The sequence below is a fragment of the Rhinolophus ferrumequinum genome, chromosome 8 (assembly GCF_004115265.2).
Source record: "Rhinolophus ferrumequinum isolate MPI-CBG mRhiFer1 chromosome 8, mRhiFer1_v1.p, whole genome shotgun sequence".
In the NCBI taxonomy this organism is placed as follows: domain Eukaryota; kingdom Metazoa; phylum Chordata; class Mammalia; order Chiroptera; family Rhinolophidae; genus Rhinolophus; species Rhinolophus ferrumequinum.
In genome coordinates this window covers 26,609,384-26,628,217 of record NC_046291.1, presented here as the reverse complement: position 1 = coordinate 26,628,217, position 18,834 = coordinate 26,609,384, and the positions used below count along the sequence as shown (strand labels likewise).

Below are 18,834 nucleotides of genomic sequence, written 5' to 3'. Positions count from 1 at the left end.
CATACGTTTATGGAACACTTATGATGTACAAAGCCCTGAGCAGAGCTCTGAGGAAGAGCATTCGATACATGAGGCTCAGCTCCTTCCTTCAAAGATGCTCGTGCTCCAGTGCAGCAGGTAACTAGCCACGAGGCAGGGTGAAAGACAGATGAGGTGAGAATGACTGACTGTAGTGAGTGCAGAGGGAAGCGAGTTTCTTTGCAATTGAAGAGGGAAGGGAGGAGAAATGCAGGGGGAGATGGGAAGATTCAAAATTGCTTATGCCTCTTCATCTGTTCCAGGGGCTTGTGCCCCTTCATCTGCTCCAGTAAATATAGCCACCTCATTCCTAGCTAAAAGGTTTTTCCAGTGACTCAGTTTTTCCAATACTAAACCATTCCCCATATAGGATTGCTTTATTGAAAGCACAAGATCCAAACCCAGGACGTTAGAGAAGTGAAATTTCAGGATACTAGCTACACACCAGGCATAGAGGACAACCAAGTTAGATTGAGGCAGGTCAGAGGATTCTGGGAGAGAATTCTTCAAGAAGATGTACTTAGTAGAACATCTGATGATATTTGGACATTTTGAGAGAATATATAAGCAATTGGTTAAAGGCTTTGAGGTGGATTGCTTTAAAAAATAGAAAACTAAGTCAATAAGACATAAAGCAATCACTAACCTCTTTCTGGAGTGAGAACATAAGATTGTTTAGAAAAATAAAAATAATCATCAGCTTACCACATTGCTCAGCTAGGATCATAATCAACAGCATAATGTAAACTCAGAAAATGAGCTAAAGAAAATGTAGAAGCATACCTTCCATCCTTCCATAAAATGAAAACTGTTGGTACCCAGGGGCTGGCTATCTGACCTGTTTAGCCTCTAATTTTCAGCCCTGTTTTTGTTTAATGAAAAATAGCAACATACTGAGATGGCAAAAAAGAGAAAAACTTGTGGAATGAAAGTGATCCTTACTGTTTTTTTCACATGTCAGTACCATATAGCTTTGTCATGTTTAGGCCTAAAGGTTAACATTCATTATTGAATGTATCTATGTGATTGGAAACTGTATGTCTGAGCTAGTTCCTGTGAGTTTTCCAAGCAAAACCTGAATCCTTTTGGCCTCCAGAAATGAGCCTAAAGAAATGAGCCAAAAATAAAACAAAAGAGTAAATACTGAAAACCAGTAAAAAAAAAAAAATTTTAAATAGATATTTTCATGACAGTTTCCTCAAAGAGTTGTATTATAAAGGTAGCAAATGTAGGCTTGTTTCTCTTTCCTTAAATAAATACGGTTTCTGGGTGAGATCTTCAAGGGAAAGGGGTTTTTGTAGAAAATGATAACACATACAAATAAAAATCATGAGGTCACATGAAAAATAAGGGGTCTTGATGTTATGATACATTTACTGTTTGGATCCTTGTTTGCATCAGAATCTCCACAGAATCTTGGAGATTCTGTCCCGGGATCTCAGGGTTGACTCAAAACTTGCAGTATCGTCACTGTGATCAGCATTTCTTGGGTCCGAGAAAGGACTGGTTTTTGTGCTTTCCTACAAATATGAAATTTCACCCAAATAAAGAAACTCAAGATTAACAAAGCTAAAATTCCAGCTCCCTCTTCTTTTTTCCTACCAAATTCTGTAGTTAAAGAGGAAGGCTTTTTTTTTTCCCATTTAAAAATTGTTTTTTTTAAGTGTGTGTGTGTGTGTACACAGTATTCACAAGCACTTAGAGTTGTTCTGGCAAAAATCTGTAGGAAATGCTCAATTTTGAGCAAAAAGTTATTATAAACAACAGCAACTCCCGCTCATCAAAGAAAGAAAAATTCTTCTAGCACTCTTTGAACCTTAACCAGTGTTTTTATAGGCCAGCTCATTGTTTTTCTTCTCTCCAAAAAATTAAAAACAATAGCTGTTTTGATGAGTTCTACAGAGAAAGACAATTTGCATGATTTCATTTCTTGACAAAGAACAGCTACCTTACTTATTTGCTGCCACATATATGCAAACTCCCAGACATAAAATCTCCCCTCAGAGGGAAGCAATATGGAACCACAAAATGATCTTGAATTCTGCCCCATCTGCCCAGGGGGAAACTCCCTGCCCCTCACCATGGGAGGTGGAGGAGTCACAGAGATGAGGTGTGGGAGAAGAGATAGTAATGGTCCCCTCCACACACAATGTGTTGTCCTGGTGGCTCTGAGGGTGGCTTCTGCCCCGTCACCACTTGATCTGGGTTTTGTCTAAAAAAAAAAAAAAAAAACCAAAGCATGCCTGTCTTTTATAATGTTCTGTTTTAAAAGAGAGAAACCTCCAGGGAGAGAACAGGACCCTAAAAGTCCAAGGCCTGGAATTTCTCCTTTCTCTCTTTCCATTTGAAACAGGAAACATCCAGGCTAAGAGGGTCCGGAGGGAGCACTGGTTCTGTGTTCATTTTAAGGCAGATAATGTTTGTGTGTTGCAAATGTCAGTGATTTATCCCAAGAGCTTCGAATGAGTGCAGAAAAACCACATGTTTCACTTCATGCAGAGAAATATCTTCAGTAGATTTTGAAAGAAAGCACAGATTAAGGATTTTTTTAAAAGCATTTAGGAAATCTCTAACATGAACCAAAGGAAACAGAAATGAGTGCAGGGGTGGGGGGGGGCTTAAAATATTTTATGATAAAAGATATGATGAATGCTGGAAGTTTCCTATGTCAAAAATAAAATTCGAAAGGAAAGGGAAAATGAAATCTCGATCCTTAATTTCCCAGGGCTGGAGTGACAGATTATGCATTTGCTCTATTTGTCATGGGTAATTTAAAATAGAGCAAAGCAGACTGCACTGAATAATAGCAGTTGATGTTATAATAACTTGTACGTAAACAATTTAATTTTTTTTTTATCTGAAAACTCTCACTAAGTAAATTACCCCAAATTCAAGGACCTATCTTTCATTATTATACATAGCCAAATTAAGACATAAAAAAGTGCAGAGAGAATTCTATTGTTCATCCTTATAAATGTGCTCACATGCTGCTTTCCACATGCTCAGGGCTTGGAGCTTGTCAAACTTGCATTGATTTGGGGAACTTACAGCGCTGTATTAACATCAAACTCCGCAGATTACAGGGTGATTTTGACCCTCACTGACGGTGCTTGATTAACCACAGACACTCTATCCTTACAGCCCTGTCATTTCTTTCAAATGTTCCACCAGTTTGTTCTGACATTGGAGAGCTTTTCGTTCATTAAGATTGTTGTTGTTTTTCTTCTAAAAAAAAAAATAATAATAAAATGGCGTGGGGGGGGGGGGCGGGAACGTGGGAAGTGTGTGGGGGTTGGGGAGGTGAAGATGTGCACAGAAGGTTTATGGGACTTTAAGAGCTGCAAACAGAACTCATCTGTTGAACCCCAGGCTAGATAAGATGCAGTCATCTGTACAGTGTTTAGAGATGGATTGCTTCTGTTATGGCAAACGGATCAGAAGAGGCTGTTGTCTTAGCAGGGTCGTTTCTGTTACTGTTTATTCTTGCCCTGGACCTTTCTGTGTGCCTACTCATGACACTGTGTAACATACAGCTGGGTTGGCTTTTCCTTCTTTGCTACTAGCCTGGTGGTGCCTCTTGACTTTGTGGGAGAATTGCTTTATACCAGCGTTCTAGGTGGATAATTCCCAGCTCTGGGTAAGGACTTTTTCTAGGAACTATAGACAGAGGAGGGCACCCTCATCTACACAGGGATGTGATAGAAGCCAACCAGAGGTGGACCAAGGCCATAGCCCATGTAAAGGGCACCCGCAGACCTGGGAGAGAAGTAAGTGTAATCCGTGGGAACTTTATGGCTCCAAAATACCTGTACATTTCTACCATCATACGTGTGTGTAGGACCAGCTTGAGGGAGGCAGAGAAGGGGAGTTGTTGAGTGATCCCAACTTTAAAAGAGTCAGATTCTGCCTTGTTTAGGAAACTGGTTTAACTACTATAAGAAAGGCCAACATAAGGGTATAAACAAGATAGAAGTGTATTTCTCTCTGATGTAGCAATCCGAGTGTAAGCAGTCCTGCCTGACGTGGCTCCATGGTATGGAGGACCCAGGCTCTTACCTTCTGTTGCTCTGCCTTCCTCAGCATGTGGCCTTCTCCTTGTGGTCTCAATTGGCCACTCCAATGGCCAACAGGAAAGAAGAAGGTTCCTTCTCTTCTTCTTAAAGGCATACATCCCTTCTCACAACCGATTGGCCAGACCTAGTCGGTGGCCCCACCAAACTACATGGGAGGCTGAGGAATGTGGTCTTCGGCTGGGCAGCCAGCTGAGCAGCTGTTGATATGTGTCTGTTCTTCTCTTTCCAGGGCTGGCACAGCCGATCCTGTAGACTATCTGACAGCAGCACCTCGAGGACTCTACAAGGAGAGGGAGCTTCCCTATTATCCAGGGGCTCATCCAGGGCATCCTCCTAAAGCGAGCTATGCCCGCCCCCCAGATCTGAGGGTCGCAGATCTCCGATATCCCCAGTACTACCCACCCCCACCAGCACCCCAGCACAAAGGACCCTTCCGACAAGATGTTCCGCCTTCACCCCCTCAGCACCACCGAGTGCCAGCCTATCAGGAAATGGTCAGACCAGGGCACCGAGGGGGGAGCCCAGACCAGTACCCCTACCGAACCCAGGACCCCCGGCAGAAGAACCCCATGACTGCAGCCGTGTAGCTGAATGCCACCGAGCTCAGCACAGCCCAGAAAGGAAGATGTATAATATCACCTTGGCCCTTCCTTAAGGCCTTCGTCCTGTTAAGAATTCTCCATGGTACAGATTAGGTTTTTCTCACTGAGGTTGTAGCATCTGACTGCTAACCAGAGGGAAAAGGAGGGATAAGAGTTTGAAGGGGGAAAATGAGGAGGAAGGCGAAGGAGGGAGCCATGAAAACAATACTGCCTGATATTTGAAATACTTTTAGAATGGTTCAATTCAATGAGAGTGGCATTTGAATAGGCAAATAACAAAGGAGATATATTATGTGATGTCTCCCTGGCCAGATAACCTGTGCACACACAACCCCTGGAATTGGCAGCGTGGAGACAGTCTCTGCCTGGGATTGTCATCCATTCAGAAGCTAAGCTTCAACCACCTTGTTAGAGTTAAGTCTAAAGAGTGACTGCAAATATGGGCATCTTAAGTGAGTAATATTTTCAGTGAGAAAAAAACAAAAGAACAGCAAACGTAACTTGTGATCTCCTTGAAATATTTTATACCCAGAGTAAGACTGCATTTCTTTATTTGTAGAATTTCTCAGGTTCCTGGTACCATTCATTTGGTATAAGCATTTCACGTTTCCTCACTTTTTATATAAGAGATGCGAATGCAGTATTAGTGTCCTGGGAGAAAGTGCGTACCTAGTCGGAACATATTCCAAGGACCACGCTGATCAGGGTAAGAGGGCTGACACTCCCAAGGCCCTCGCCTCTCTTCCTCCCACGTCCCAGGCACAATAGCATGGAGAGATCTGGTTTCAGAGTCATCCCAAAATCTCCTCCCTGTAATTATTGTAACTGGGGCCTCTACTTGAAGGTACTCACCTGAGGGCTAAAATGCACTTGAGCAAAAAGGACCACTGATTAGGTCACACAGGAAGCAATGCCCTGGAGATGCCAATTCCAAACTCAGTGCCAAACAGTGCAATCTGCACCTGGGGACAGGGAGGGACCGACTGTGGCCTTTGGGTATTGATAACCAGCAGGTAGTAGATGGTGGTGACTGACCGTGTGTGTGTTATGTGTGTGTGGCTATGAAAGTGTGTGGTTCCCAGTATGGAGAATGGAAGATTAAAAATACTTTCTGGAAAGCTTGATGAGTAAGGAAATAATGAAAAAAAAAAAACAAAAACGAAAAACAGGAAGTTAGGGAGTAGAGGCATAAAACTAAATCATTCTGTGTCTGCTATATTTCATTCACCAAAGTTAGGGCAAGACCAAGGCCAAGGTTTCCAACTGGGGAATGAAAGTCTTACAACTTTGAAAAGCTGAAACCCCATCCTCCAAAACCCATCACAATTTCTTTTGAGCTTTACAGCTATTTTCTACTTATTTCAACAGAACATCTAACACTTACAACCTGACCCAAATGAGAGTTCAAACAAAAGACCAAGAAACAGTAAAACCTGGGAGTAGCAGTTTGAATTGTTCAGTAACTCTTGAAATGCTTTGAGCCTTTTCACATTCCTTCTTCATTCCACAGCCCCAAAATAAAAATGTTCTTGAGTTCAATTTAGACATCTTTTGGCCGAGATTAGAATATCTATGACTGATAGGATTTAATAAATTATAGTATTATTGAATATGCAGGGTGCCCATCTAGCTGAGTTTAGTCTTATTATTTTTTAATTTAAAATAGAGTTCCATTACCAAGAGTGATGCAGCTGCCGGTTTTAGACTTAAATAGTGTTATTTACTGGACTTTGAGTTTGCTAAACTACAATTTACTTATGGTCCTCTTGAAAATAGACTGTCAAGTTGTTTTCTGCCCTCTGTCATCTCTTTTAAGCCAGGCCCCATGAGCTGGTTTGCAATGTGTGCAGAGCTTGAGGCTCTCCAGCCCTGCTCAGGTGGAGGTACAGTACAGGTGAGCTGTAGGGTTTCCCTGCCAACACGCTGAATCCTCAATCTAAATAGACCTTCACGAAGAAAATGATAAGGTGAGGAAAATTTAATTTGTTTTGAAGCATTAAAAATCTGCTTTCTAGTATGTCCCATAGTTTAACCAAAATTCTGTGGACTACTGGACGTAACCAAGCCAAAAGCCTCCTTCTGGATTAAAGCCAGGACCACACAAACAGTGACCAGGACCAGCAGTGTAAAGGGAGGTGTTCTCTGTGTATTGAAGGAGTGGCTCTTCTCGTAAGAATGCCACATTGCCACCTTGAGAAAACAATGCTTCCTGCAGACGGGCTCCGGGTCAGCTGCTCCAAGCATGGTTTTGCTTTGTATGCACAGACAGTAAAACAGTTGCTAATCCTGAGGGGCAGCCAATGACATGAGGGTACTATTCAAGTGGACCACAAAAAGATGATAGTCATTCTCTTTTCTTGCTTGAAGTACAACACGTGACCCTGCGCAAAAGAAGGTAACATTATGTGTGCGCAAGAGTTTCCGTCAAGCCAAGCAACAATTATGAACAGCTTGCATGTAAGCTTTACAAATGCCTGTGTACCAGCCCTCCAGTTGTCACCACCCAGAGGTTACAAACTTTCCCAGTATTTAGAACAGGTTGTTTAGAGTATTTAGAAGACCAGGCTATAATCAGTAGGTACCTAGTAGCAGGAAATAGTTCTCAGTTTATTTATGGTCTTGGGAAAACTCAGGCAGGTGTCTTCTGGTAGCTCAGAACACCAGTACCACCCCAGGAACAGGTGGCACAGAAAGATGCAAACCCGTTGACATATACCCACCTGCGTCCTGATCTGACCACTGGGTCATTTAAGCCTTAAAATGATGTTTTGTCCTCAAGTCACTAGGTATTTTAAAGAGCTCTGTTTTTGTCCGTTTTGCAGGCATAGAGACAAAAGGGTGCAAACCACCGAAAAATTTTAGATGCAGGAGAATTTAGTCCTCTGTAAGAGAGAGAAACATAACTCCTCATTAACCTATTGAGTCACTGAGCTGGGGCCGTCTCAGTCTTGGTACAAAAAAAAAGTCTTGGGTAATTGCTTCCCCACAATATCAAATCAGTGGATGAAAGACAAGGTCAAAGATAAGAGCATTTACTTAAATCACGATTAACAAACAAAAATTGGAAATAACTACCGTGAAGCTCACCATTCATAGATTTTTAAGTCTATATGCATTGGCCCCCATAGAACAGCACAGAGCAAAGATTTTATAATCAAGAGCGTGGAGAGATCCACAGACCCACGGTCACCCTATGGAGGAAACTATTCGTACTGCCTGATAGAGGAGATTTGAGACTTCACTGTAGATTTGTTTTTCCCACCAACTAAATAAAATTAAAACATGATTCATTATTCCTTCCAAAGATCCGTGAACTTGAATTCAGGCTATCTTCTGAAGGAAATCCAGCTGATGCATATTAGGGAGTTGTGATGCATAGAGTTGGTATGCATAGAAATCAAGCCTTTAAGAGGGTTTATTCTCCTAACCTGTAACCACCGCATTTATTTTCTTTGGAGGAACGTCTCAGCATTTCAGAGAGATAGAGAGATCTGGAGAGTTTGGTGTGAAGAGGAATGTGTGTCTGTAAAACTCCCGTTGGCATTAAACTCTGAAATCCACAGTGAAGGGCCTTCAAATTGGTGCTAAATTGGGTAGACACCCTGCTGCTTTCTGAGTCCACGAGCAACAGAAAGTCCACATTTAGTGCAATTAGGCAGGAAGGAGTTGGCTTCAGAAACAGCCCACAGTGGTATTTCTCTGCACTCCCAGTTCGCGCCGACTTAGGTGGAAATGATGCCACAATGAGACCACAAAGAGGATTCTCCATAAGATAGTATCCCTACAAAGTCACCTTTTCGATAAAAAGGAGAATAAAGTTAGATATCTAAAATAAGCCTCGAATCTCACATGCAGCTACGACTTCTAAGTGAAGCTCTTCGTCCCCCCGTCCTTAAATAGTCGTAGAATCACACACAGCCTGACTTTTAAAGATGGGCCTAACTTCCAAGCCGACTGGAGAGTGAACTAGCCCCAGACTGTCTCCTGACTCAGCCCTTTCAGAGAGTGATCTCTCCCATCTATGCTGACTGCAGTGCTGTTTACTACTGGAATGTAAAAACAAAACCTGCTGTTTATACAGTCACTTTTTCTAGTATTTTCCTGTGCTTATACGATACCAAGTCTGTTCCTAAGTTCTGAAGATAAATTATGTGAATCATATTTTGGCGTATGGGGGTGGAGAATGAATTCTTTACAGACTTTTTAGGATGATTCCATTTGTACCACAGAAAACATTTTGGATGTTGTTATATTTGAATATACAAATTTTTCTTGTTTTATTTTGCATTAAAATAAAGCTTTATTCAGTCAGTAAGACGTCAGCATCTTGGTTTTTACCCGCCATCAGTTTGTTTTAGGATTTGATGAATGAATAGGTTGGTTTGGCTCTGCTCGCCTTTGAACAACGTCAGAGGGCAAAGGACACAAGGAATGAGTATCTGTCACATGCTGGGCTCCCCAAGAAACAGCAAAGATGAGCAAGCAGGAGTGCCCATGGGTTCAATACCTACAGAGGGGAGGGGAAGGAAGCTGGAAGGGGTCGGGGGAGAAGCTGGGCGGCCATGTGCTACCCACTTAGGCCTCAGCCAACTCCACAGGGAAATGTGGAGCTACAGTGGCCCTGCAGAGTTGTCCCAAGTTGGGACAAGGGAGCTAGGCTTTTATCCCAGTACGCTGGTCAGTGGATATGGGCTAGCCCTGGAAGGAAGTGAGACTTAGGACCAGGCAGTTTTCTTCAGGTGAGGCAATCCCCAAAGAGGACCAATAGCTGGAGGTCATCTTTGGAAGGTATTCACAGCGGCTGGTTACAATAGTTGTTTGGTTCTAAGTGGGACCTGGGCAGCCCATCACAGCATGCACTGCAGTCTCCAGCACTGTTGATCCCTCTCTCATTCTGGAAACTCCTACCTTGTCTAGAGAAACGTGATTCTGAGTGGGTTTTCCTTGAGACCATCCCTAAGGTTTCCTTTAGAGACCATCCCTAAACAAGGTTCAACCGCTAATTAGTTGCATAAACTTGGGTAAAATACTTTCCTAAGCAACTTTGTTGCCTTATTCTCTGATGTCCTCACACTCTCTCACAAGTTTATCTACAGCCAAGGTTTTGGCTGACATCTCTGGACTGATGTGCTCACCAGTGCCAACTCAGATCTGTCTCTTGGCACATGGGTTCCTACTTCTCTGCCGGACATCCCCACTCGGGCTTTCCACAGGCCCTTTGAACTCAACATGCCCAAACTGAAAAGAAAACCTAAAGAAACGGCTTCTTCAGACTCTGTCCTGGCCAATGGCACCGTCAGGTTCACAATGACAAACCAGAGACCTGGAAATTATCGTTGACTTCCCGTTCATAAGTCGGCCCCTGCCGCCTAACCCACGCCCCTCTGATGTGATGGAAGTCCAACAAGTCCATCCTACAACTCGGTCCAGTGTGTCCATGCTTCCTGACGTCCTACCATACCTCGGCTCGGCCTCGTCACTTGTCACTTAGCCTCCTCAGTAACTTGTGTGATCTCCTACCTCTGACCGTGCTTCCTTCCAACCCATCTCTGCACTATACACTATATCCCGCCTGCTTTGGTGAATACAACTTATTGGAATACATACACACCCATTCAGTTATGTGTTGTCAAGAATTCTGTCATGCTACAATCCCAACCTCTGCTCTGCGCTGCCAGAGGAACTTTTCTGAAATGGAGATCTGACCGTATTCCTCTTTCGGAGGGAGTATAGTCTTGTTGAAAGAAACACTGGCTTTTGAGAACAGGCAGACCTGGATCTAAAACAAAGTTCAACCGCTAATGAGTTGCATAAACTTGGGTAAAACACTTAACCTCTCTAGGCCTCAGTTTCACCATTTGTAAAATGGAACTATATTATACGTCTTTTGGGATTGTTCTGAGAATTTACTCACACCACAAATGTGGGAGTTCTGGAGCCAGTCGACATCTCTTCCCAACTCCATATTCAATGTGATGTCTTGCTGGAAGTTTGAAATGGGCCCCGTTGGAAATATTTACTGCACAGAACTCAGCATACCCTAGCAATCAGGACACTTTCTGCCCTCTGGAGAGCCCAGTTGTTAGACATTTGGCAGCACAGCCCTGTATATATCACACACAGTGGCAAGGCGAGCTGTGCTCGTCACAGCTCCGTACCATGGCACCACACAGTACACACTCAGGAGACCCTTCATCCTGTGGGTCCTCACTCATCCTTCAGGTCCCAGATCAACATCTTTCTCCATGAAGACTCAAAGGCAGAAATTGGAGACTGGTGGCCTCACATCCGTGTCCCCCTTTTGTAGCAGGACTTACTGCAGGCCAGAGGCACGAAAGCTGGAGACCACATTTTCCAGATTCCTCACAGCTTGAGTTCCACACGGGGCCCAGCTTCTACCCATCAGACCAAACACTCTGGAAGACAGAACTGAGACCCAGGCATCCTGCTGGCAATACACAGTAGCAGGGGTTTGGGTTTGACTGCAGAAGTGTCTGGTCTAGCTTCCTGGGGGGCCAAGAGCTGTGGGAGGGTCATCCGTTGTGTTAGCATGGATTGCAGCTGAGGTGACATGATTCTGTTGCGGACAGTTTGGCATCGGCTTTCTGAGGCCCTGACTTTCTGATCTTCGAAGGGTATCAACTCCCTCAGTGGGTCAGTTCTTCAATGTTGTTGTTCTGAGATTTATCCCTAGAAGCCCTGCCTAGAGCCTGCTCCTCCAGCCCTTCCAACAATTTTGCAAACACCTAACTCTCCACATTAAATCCCTTTTCTTTAAACTAGCTAGAAGGGACTTCGTTATCTGCAACTAAACCCACCAAGACACCTTCCACAGCCCTCCTCCCGAGGCAGAGTTGGTAATTCCAGCCTGTATGTTACCAAGATACTTTTTGCAGATCCTCAATAAAACTTTTATTACCGCGATTACAGTGATTAGTTTCCACGTCTGTGTGGCCTTCTGAGGAGTATTGTATTTGTAACACATTGCCTGGCTCTGGCTCTGCGCTCAAGAAATATTTGTTGAATTTATTTGAATGAAGAAATGAGGTGTGAGGATTCTTTTTCTGAATCGCTGCGCTGCTGACGTTCTTCCACCTCACAGCTCAAACCATAAATCTCAAAATCCTGTTGTTAAAGATCACCTGGCATTATTCTCGAGGTGAATGGTGTTAGCTCACGTGGGCAGGCCAGATTCCAATTTAAAATATGAAACAGGCAAGGAGATTGTAAATGCAATGGGTAGTGCATTATTTAGAGAGTAAAGAGAGACTTAAGTAAAGAGAAAATGTATTACTTACAACCTACTAAGATGGAAATACTTGTAGTGACAGATGATTACTATTATTATTGTATAATTCTTGGATTTTAGGCAAGTGCTTTGCAATCACTTGCATTACTTGTTCCTTTCAACAGCTATAGTGGTGAGTTGGATGGCTCCCTGACTTCCCGTAAGGAAACTGAGTCCTGCATGCATGGTACTAAAATAAAGATTTAATGAATGCTACTTAGGCATATTCAAAGCAACTAGAGATTGCTTTGTAACTGTCTTGACAATTGATATTTCTTTTTCAGCAGCCATGTTTATTCTGTTATTGCAAATTACTTTTGTTTATTCTCACTAATTATTGTTTACAATACATGCTGAATGTGTCAGGATCACAGTAATTTTTGATTCTCGTGCAGTCAAAGAACATCAGGTGCATATTTATTTTATAGCTGAAGAAACTGAGGCATGAAGAAGCCAACCAGGTATTTCAGGGCCCCATAGGAAAGAAAAGGCTTAACTTCCTTTATTAGTTAAGTATTTTTTGAGAACCTACTATGTTCCTGACACACTGTGCTAGTTCCTGAGTGGGCTCTCTGCAATGTGGGTGTGTATCATCTCTGTACCTTCCTGATCACTGGACTCTCAGAGGTCATCTGTCATGGTTAAAGATGCCCATGTCCTCTGGAAGAGAAGGAGAGATGCTTCAGCTGTCAACCTTTAACTAGCATCCTTTTGACTTGAACCTTTATTTGGTTGGTTTGTACTGACCCTCCCCGCACAATCCCAAATACCTAAGTCTGCTGCATAATACGAAATATGCGACACCATGAAAAGTAGCTCACCTGAACCCTAACAACCCCTAACTTTGTACTTCTTCTGCCTGGTCCATCTAATAAGAAGTACAAAAGTAAAATGAGATTCAATTGTAGCCCAACAGATACTTCATGTCAGACACTGTTAAATGCTACAAAGGATCTCAAACATGGAAGAGCCTTGGATTCTGCCTTCAAACACCTGAGAGTCAAGCAGGAAAGACAAACAAGTGTAAAAAGAACGAAAACTCAATGCTGACTGTGGTGAGAGGGCTTGAGGGAGGAGGACACTGCCAGGGAAACCTGACTTCTGACTTTGGGGATAGAGAGGATCAGGGTAGGTCTGTGGAAGATGTGACATCTGAAATAGCCTTAAAGAATGAGAAGAATGTAAACAGGCCAAGCAGAAAAGGGTGTTGGCTTTCCAGATAAGGACTAGAACACAAGCATCTGTACAGAAAGCCTGCAAATACGAATGATCTGGGGGCTGCAGGGAGACCAGGTTGTGTGATGGAGCAGAGAGAGTTGTAGCTTAATAAGCTAATATTATTCAGTGCTTGGCAAGTGCTAGACACTGGCCTAAATGTTTTTCATGATTTATCCCATTTAATCCTTAAACTCTATGAGAAAACAGAGCCTTAAATGAATTAAGTAACTTGCCCTTGAAATTTCACACCCAACAAAAATAAATTATTTCGGGGCTCCCAGGACTTAGGTACATGGGAGAACCACTCACACAAATGGGTGTTTAAAAAAATAAAACTGGCCCAGATGAAAACACTATGTGAATTGAACTAGAAAAATTCATCAAATCATCAGGCCTTACATAGAGAAGGGAGGACTAGTATTTATTGAGTGTACAGGAGCAATGCTACTTACTTTCCCTACCTTTATCTCATTTTCTCATCACCCAATTAAACTGAGCGTTATCCCCATTTTACAGATGAGAAAACTGAGGCTCTAAGACAATAAGAACCAGTTATGGCTAGTAAAGTGGCAGCTGTGATCTTTACGCCAGCTCTAAGTCCACAATGCTCCTTTCTACACCAATGAATAGTGGAGAAGTAAAGCTCAGTGCAATTTCTTTTCATCCTTCATACCTTACATTGCGATTACTATTTAAAGGGAGGGCACTGTTGAAGAAAATTTAGAAGGTGGAAATGCAGATTTTGACATTTGAGACTCAAGAAACAGGCAACCTTGTGTTAGTGCCACTATATATTACATTATAATCGATGTAGACAGTAGTTTTGAAAGGTATCCAGGCGAATAACTTGTCCTTCTGGCTGAAGTCAGACAGGTAGATGAAACTTTGATGACTTAATTTGCCCAAATATTAAAGGTAGAAGGAGACCAGAACCCTGAGTTGGAAAGAGGCTGCCAGAAAATTTATTAAGAGCAGTAAAGTGCAGGGTCATAATTTCAACAGGTTATCTCGCTTCTCTGGCTAATTGTTTTCCAAGGTTTCTCGACTCAGAACCATGCAGCATTCTTATCACCGGGGAAACGTGCACCCTCCTCAGGATATCTTCCAGCGTGCAGCCACCTCTGTCCTCCAGTCACAGCTGTGTTTGTGTTCAAAGAGCTGTCCATTAGATTTAAGAGCCGCCCCCGCCCCACAATGCGCTGTCTTGCTGATCTTCAGAGAGAATGGTGGTGTCGCCCTTTGATTTATGGAGAGTGCAGCTTAAACTCAGCCCTGTGCTTTATTAAAGCAGCTTTTAGTCATATTATACCTTCCCAGTTGTGAGCGCCCAATAGCTCCACCACCCAGGAGTCAAAAATCCCTTTGATAAGCAGCATTCGGGCGATTGGAGAGCGGGGCCTTTGCCTTGCGCCCTCCCACCATCCTGCCTCCCGACCCCCCAGGTGAGATGCCCTGGAAGGGTTGATGGAGACTCGGGCACAGCCCCCTCTCCAGGTGGCCTTTCAATATCCGTTTTTCTCCTGACCCTCTCTTGACCTTCTCAGTGTGACAGGGTTTGGCCCGGGGCTGTGCCTCTTCGAGGTGATTTGTTTTTCCATCCAGGCTTTAAAGGGGAAGGCTCATGGAGGTGGGGCCACACTGCTCCGCTACCCGCGTTCAAAGGCTCCTGCTCTCTGGGCTGTGTTCTGCAAAATGACATGACAGGATGCAGGCTCCCAGCGGAGGAAACAGCAGCATAATGGGCATATCGGGATCTACAGGTACACCGACAATCTTATAGGTGTCATGTGAGTGAAAACCCCGCTTTGTCCCAGAACGTGGAACTTCACTTCTACTGATGTATCACACCAGACCTCTGCCATGTAAGCCTGGGGCTGGGGAAACGTGGGTATTCTCGTTGCAAGTGCCAGAATGGCCTGTTGAGAAGCAATGAGGTCCTTCCCAGAGATCGGACATGAGGACATCTCCATCTTTCCCTAGCAATGTCCCCTGGGGCTTTAACTAAGACTTGACTCTCTCTGCCACTGGGGTTCTGCACCATAACCCTGCCCCAGCAAACTCAATGGAGTAGGGTTGACAAACAGAGTCATGTTGGGCCAAGGTTGTGGTGGGATACCAGGCAGATGTACCCTCCTCCTTCCCCCAGTTCTCTATGAGAGAATAAGCCATCCCAGCATCGGGCATGGCGCTGGATGGGTCACCCGTGGCTCTTGCACTGACAGCTGGGCGACCTGGTTAGTAACTGACAACCTCTTAGCCTCAGCTACCCGTCCGTAAAGTGTTACTGATCATGCTGCCCTCACAGGGCGATGTGAAGATCACATGAAACGATGTACGTGAAGCATGTCTTATATCACCAATGGAAGCTCCATGGTATTGATCATTATTAACCCTGCTTTTCACAAAAAATCTGACTTTGGGTGTTACTCAAAGTAGCACACAATCACCATGAGGAAGCATTTCCTTTCTGATTCTCTATTTCCTACAAGAAGAAAGATTTGCTCAGGTGCTAGTATATCTTCAAGACCTCTCTACGATTTGCAAATCTCTTTATTAACAGAGAGCCGGCCTCAGACTTCTGAAGGCTCTAGCGTGAATTTAAAAACTTTGTTTTGCTTTCATTGTATTAACTATATAATTGTCTTCTGTTTAGTACAAAATGATCTTGGCTTTTTTTCACTTATAGTAGTGAAGTAAGTTTACATTAAAAATAAAATTATTTGGGTAAATATTAAGTAAATAATGGTACAAATAAATATAACGACCACAGCATGGTAACAAAACAACAAAAAAATGAAGTTTAGAAACACTGTGCTGAGCCAGTGGAGAGGTGCCCCAGGGCCCTCTGAGGCTTCCAGAAGGTAGGGCAACTTCTGGTGGATACAGCCTGTTTCGCTGAACCCTAGGACTCCAGGGTAAGCTACAGAGGAATGAAATGAAGTCAGAATGTTCTGAGATAGAGAGTGTGCTGACCAGGTTGGTTTCCCCCAAGGGGGATTTTGCCTACCCCCAACCCCTCCTTACTCCTGCCTGGAGTTCCACCACCTGCTCATGGGTCCTTGCTCTCATGCTCCCCGCAAGCAGTGGTGACTGCAGGGGCATTTGGCTGATTCTCCTGCTAGAGCCAGAGACAAACCAGACTGTACCCATGAATGAAAAGCATCTAATAGAAGCTTTTCTTTCCCCCAAACTTAGAAATTACATCACCATTAAAGCAGGCCTCAATCTCTGCTTCTGTGGTCACATGGCATCCTACCTGTGTGTCTTTGTGTCCAAATTTCCCTATTCCTATAAGGATGCTAAGCATTGGATTAGGACCCATCCTAATTCAGCATGACCTCCTTTTCACTTGAATATATCAACAAAGACCTTATTTCCAAATAAGGTCCCATACACAGATAGTGGGATTTAGGACTTGGACATATTTTGAGGGGAGGTACTATTCAACCCACACCACTATCCAACATCCAGAGGCTCTCCCCTATCTCTGTACCCGCCTTCCATCAAAATCTTTGCGCAGTGTGCACGTAGGACTCATGCACACTCAAGTACTAAGGACTGCTGTGCAGACCCTGCTAGCACCTTCCTATCTTCCTTTTTTTCCCCTTCTTTGCTGAAAAGATCACCATTTTCTTGGGAGTGGGGAAATGTCAGCAAGAGATGGGTGCAATGTACGACTGCCCATCCAATGTCCTCATTGTTCAACAAACAAACAAACAAATACTTGTTTTCCCAGACAGTCCTTCAAAATAGGGAAGGACATAAGCCAATGAGAAGTGAGCAGAAGTGGCTGGGGATTTCTGGGAAGTGTTTGATTTCCTGATACTAATAACATACCTGCCTCCTTCCCCCTTACTTTTTGCCCTTTCGCTTCCCTGCCTGAGGCCTAGATGTAATATCAGATAGAATATCAAGAAGCCATTCTGTAACCATAAGATGATAAGCATGAAGATATGAGGTAGAAACCCAACATGCTACGCATGGTGATGAGTAATGCAGAAATAACATTTAAAGTAGGCAACAGTTGTTGAGCATTTAATATGCATGTGGTTCGGAGCACATTAAATGTATTGACTCATTCCGTCAACCCCATTCGCTAAGTACATTATTATCCCTATCTGCAGAGGATGAAAGTTGTGCAAATCCACACAACAGGCTGCAGGGTCCATGCTATTAACTACTATAGTATTCTCCCTCTCAGAAAAGAGAGAAAAAGTCTGGGAGTCTTGATGGCATCATCGAGTGGCTATATAGCTCCTTTTATTTTAAAATCATAAACCAGCATTGGTCGGGGTTTATGTTACTTGTAGCTGGGTGCATTCTTGGTTGAACTGATATTACCTCATAGGGTCATTGAAAGGATTAAAGGAGAAAATATGTGTCTGTGGACGGAGAAAAACAAAAACAATGACCGTCAGTTAAGGCTGTCTAAAACACAATTCTCAATGAGGCTTCTCGATAAATAATTTGTTTTAATGTGTAAACACGCAAAGAGGCAAAAATAATTGAATCAATAATGTAATTAGCAGAAGATGGCCTCCTTAAGATGTCCTCATCCTAATCTGAGGAACCTGTGAATATATTACGTTACTTGGCAAAAGGGACTTTGCAGATGTGGGTAAGGTTAAGCACCTTCAGATGGGGAGATTAGTTTTGCGTGATCCAGGTGGGTCCCACCCAATCACAGGAGTCCTCACAGCACAGAACCTTTCTCAGCTGAGGTGAGAGAGAGATGCAATGGCGGAAGGCCAGAGAGTAAGCAGTGTGAGAAGGGTTCAATGCTTCGTGGCTGCTCTGAAGTGTAAGAGTTTACCTGCCAGGACCAGATAGGGGCCTCTAGGAGGGATCAGCCAGCGAAGAAACAGAGATCTCAGTCCTATGCCAGCACAGAACTGAGTTCTGCCAATACCTGCGTGAGCAAGAAAAAGCATTCTCCCCCAGAGCTGACAGGAAGGAACCCAGCGGCCAGCACCTAGAGCTTCACATGGTAAGACTCACACTAGATTTGTGACTTATAGGACTGTACGATAAATTTGTGTGAAGCCCTTAAGTTGGTGATCATTTGTTTTAGCAGCAATAGGAAACCAATACAAAAAAATAATGGAATTTCCGGCAACATCCAGAGGGGTAGCTTAGGAACTTTAGAGAAGAAGCTGAGGAACTGCTTATCCAGGTCCGTGAGAATCCCACCATGGTACAAAATCACAAAGATTTGGGGTATGAAATCTTCTTGCCTGATGGTGTGACACACCTTGTTTTAACTCAGCATGCAGGGCTAGCCTGATATACAACGCGGGGACACCCCTCCCACAGCTCCAGGGGTGCCCTGCCTACAGTTGTGCAGTGCAATGGCCCTGCTAGGAGAGGGGTCGTGTGGGATCACGGTGGCAATCGGGGCCAGAGCTTGGCAGGCCAGGGAGAACTGGTGCCATATCTGCAGGGATTGTACAGCCAGCCTCTTTGAAAAGCACCTGCTTGCAGTCCAGTGATTTCGGTATTTGATAATGAGTGCAAAATGCCACGTTGTAATGTCAAAAACTCTATTTAAAAGGAGAACAAAAAGGATCACTTCGGAATTTCCTCCTCTGCAGTCAGGTGAGCTGGGTCAAAGCGGGCCTTGTGTGGCCCAGTCGTT

General features: G+C 43.7%; 1 protein-coding gene across 1 annotated transcript in view; it reads left to right on the top strand.

Annotated features, from left to right (window-relative positions):
- PARD3B (par-3 family cell polarity regulator beta) overlaps positions 1 to 7,647 on the top strand; it is a 939,210-nt gene extending 931,563 nt beyond the window's left edge. The window contains exon 23 of the mRNA XM_033112382.1: positions 4,321 to 7,647. Coding sequence (XP_032968273.1) covers positions 4,321 to 4,678 — 358 coding nt within the window. The 3' untranslated portion in view covers positions 4,679 to 7,647. The remainder of the gene's footprint in view (positions 1 to 4,320) is intronic.
- Positions 7,648 to 18,834: the final 11,187 nt, after the last annotated feature.